The 1784-nt window shown below is 41.7% G+C and overlaps 1 protein-coding gene across 1 annotated transcript; it reads left to right on the top strand.

Moving 5' to 3' along the window:
- Positions 1-644: 644 nt before the first annotated feature.
- On the top strand, positions 645-800 carry SARC_07813 (hypothetical protein; the record flags this gene model as incomplete). The annotated part of the gene is made up of 1 exon (XM_014298241.1): positions 645-800. A coding segment is annotated over one exon (156 nt), but the record flags the coding sequence as incomplete, so codon positions are not given.
- Between the last annotated feature and the right edge of the window lie 984 nt (positions 801-1784).

Here is a 1784-nt window from a genome sequence, read left to right as displayed (position 1 = left end):
GTGTGCTATATGAGGTCGTGTGTATTCATGGTTATCTAAACAGCCTGGGGTTTTTTTTAATATTGCCGAATATTAAGTCGATGACCACGTTTTATCACAGCTGCCTGGTGGCTATGGATTGATTCGTATGTATACACGCGAGTTGTGATTGAACCACCTGACCTAACTGGGTCTAGGCTGGATGTGGGGTGGATGGCGGGTGTCATATCTACTATTGGACTCATAATGGTGAACTTGGTTCCAGCTGAGGTGAGTTTCGATAGCGTTTAGTGTAATCTTAGCTATAGAGATTTTAAGGTTGCTGATCAGGATGTTTGTAAATGCGTTTTTGTGTAATTTGTAGCTCGAGGATTTACTGCATATGTGCACCTGTGTTTCTTGCTTCGTATGCTGCATAGGTATATCATTCTAGTATGTACATGTCTATTATCAGTTCTCATATTTACTCAGAAAGCACACGACGAGTACAAGTAATTTCACATAACTATGATATTCCGCCTACCCTTACAGACTCTAGTTCGCGTGTTTGAACTCCTTCATATTATATATACGTAGGACATATCCGTATATCCACTCAATTAGGCAGTACGTGATCAGTACAGATTTTTCTCACAACAACTGTGTAATTCATTTCACCCTGACAGTCTCTTGGCGGAGGGGGCGGTAGCTTTGGCGATGAAGGTGAGGGTAGGGCGCGCCTGTTCTTCGTGGCGGCGCTGATGACGTCGTTCGGGGGTCTAACCTCTGCAATCGTAAGCCGAACGTCTATATGCGAATGCGTTTTATTCTATTGGCAATAGTTAGTCCAAATTTCGTTTCGAGGCCCGGTTTCTGCCGTTTTGCTGCGCCGTTTCTCCGGACCAGTTTTCATGTGGTTTTCTATCAGACGCTTGCTGGGGCATACGGACCTTATTTGCGGATGCACTCTGTTGCCTTTGATCTGTTTCGTCTTTTTGTGTTACAGTCTTCGGCCTCAGAATATACATTGTAAATCAGGAGATTGAACATTTACAACTGTAAGCCGATGCTGCATGCCTTTGTGTGTGTGTAGAACTATGTACATTACAAAACAGGGAAACTGGTATTTGCAATCGTATGCCGATAGGCTATGTCCCAATGCCCAATATTGTCATATACACAAGTGGTTACCCTACGTTCGTATGGTATAGCATGTAGCTGTAAGTTTCGTTCTGCGTAACATCGAGGTCATGAACTACATTCCCAGCCAAATATAAGTACACTGCTTTGAGGGTACTCCTAACTCTATTATGTTGAGCTTTAACCGCCTATATCGCATGTCACCTGCCGAGCGTTATTGTATCCACACTGGTCCTGGCTGTACTTTTGACCTCAGACGATATGTGTGGTACTAATCTGATCGTCTTATTTCTGCTCATCTGCAGGTCATCACTAGTACAAATTACGTCAACGACAATGTGAACTACATCGCCACCGCCATTATTATCCAGAACGTGTTGATTCTGATAAGGTACACACATTCGCGAGCACAAATCAGCTGTGTAGAACATGATTGATTTATATGGACTTGCATGTCGGCTTCCGCTCTGTTCTTTGTACATATATTAGTCTGCGCTTAGGTGTATGGTTATTATTGTTGTTATTATGCTCTATTGAGTGCAAATTGAATTTTTTTCGTAGATGTATGCCATATACATCTCGCTCCTTGTACCTGTAGGCTAAATACGCTTTCGTGTAAGTGCTTATGAGCATATATATATGTATATGTATATATATAATATATATATACATATACATATACATAT

The sequence above is a fragment of the Sphaeroforma arctica genome, assembly GCF_001186125.1.
Source record: "Sphaeroforma arctica JP610 unplaced genomic scaffold supercont1.645, whole genome shotgun sequence".
NCBI lineage: Eukaryota > Ichthyosporea > Ichthyophonida > Sphaeroforma > Sphaeroforma arctica.
Note: the sequence above shows the minus strand (reverse complement) of the source record. Positions and strands in the feature narration are given on the sequence as shown.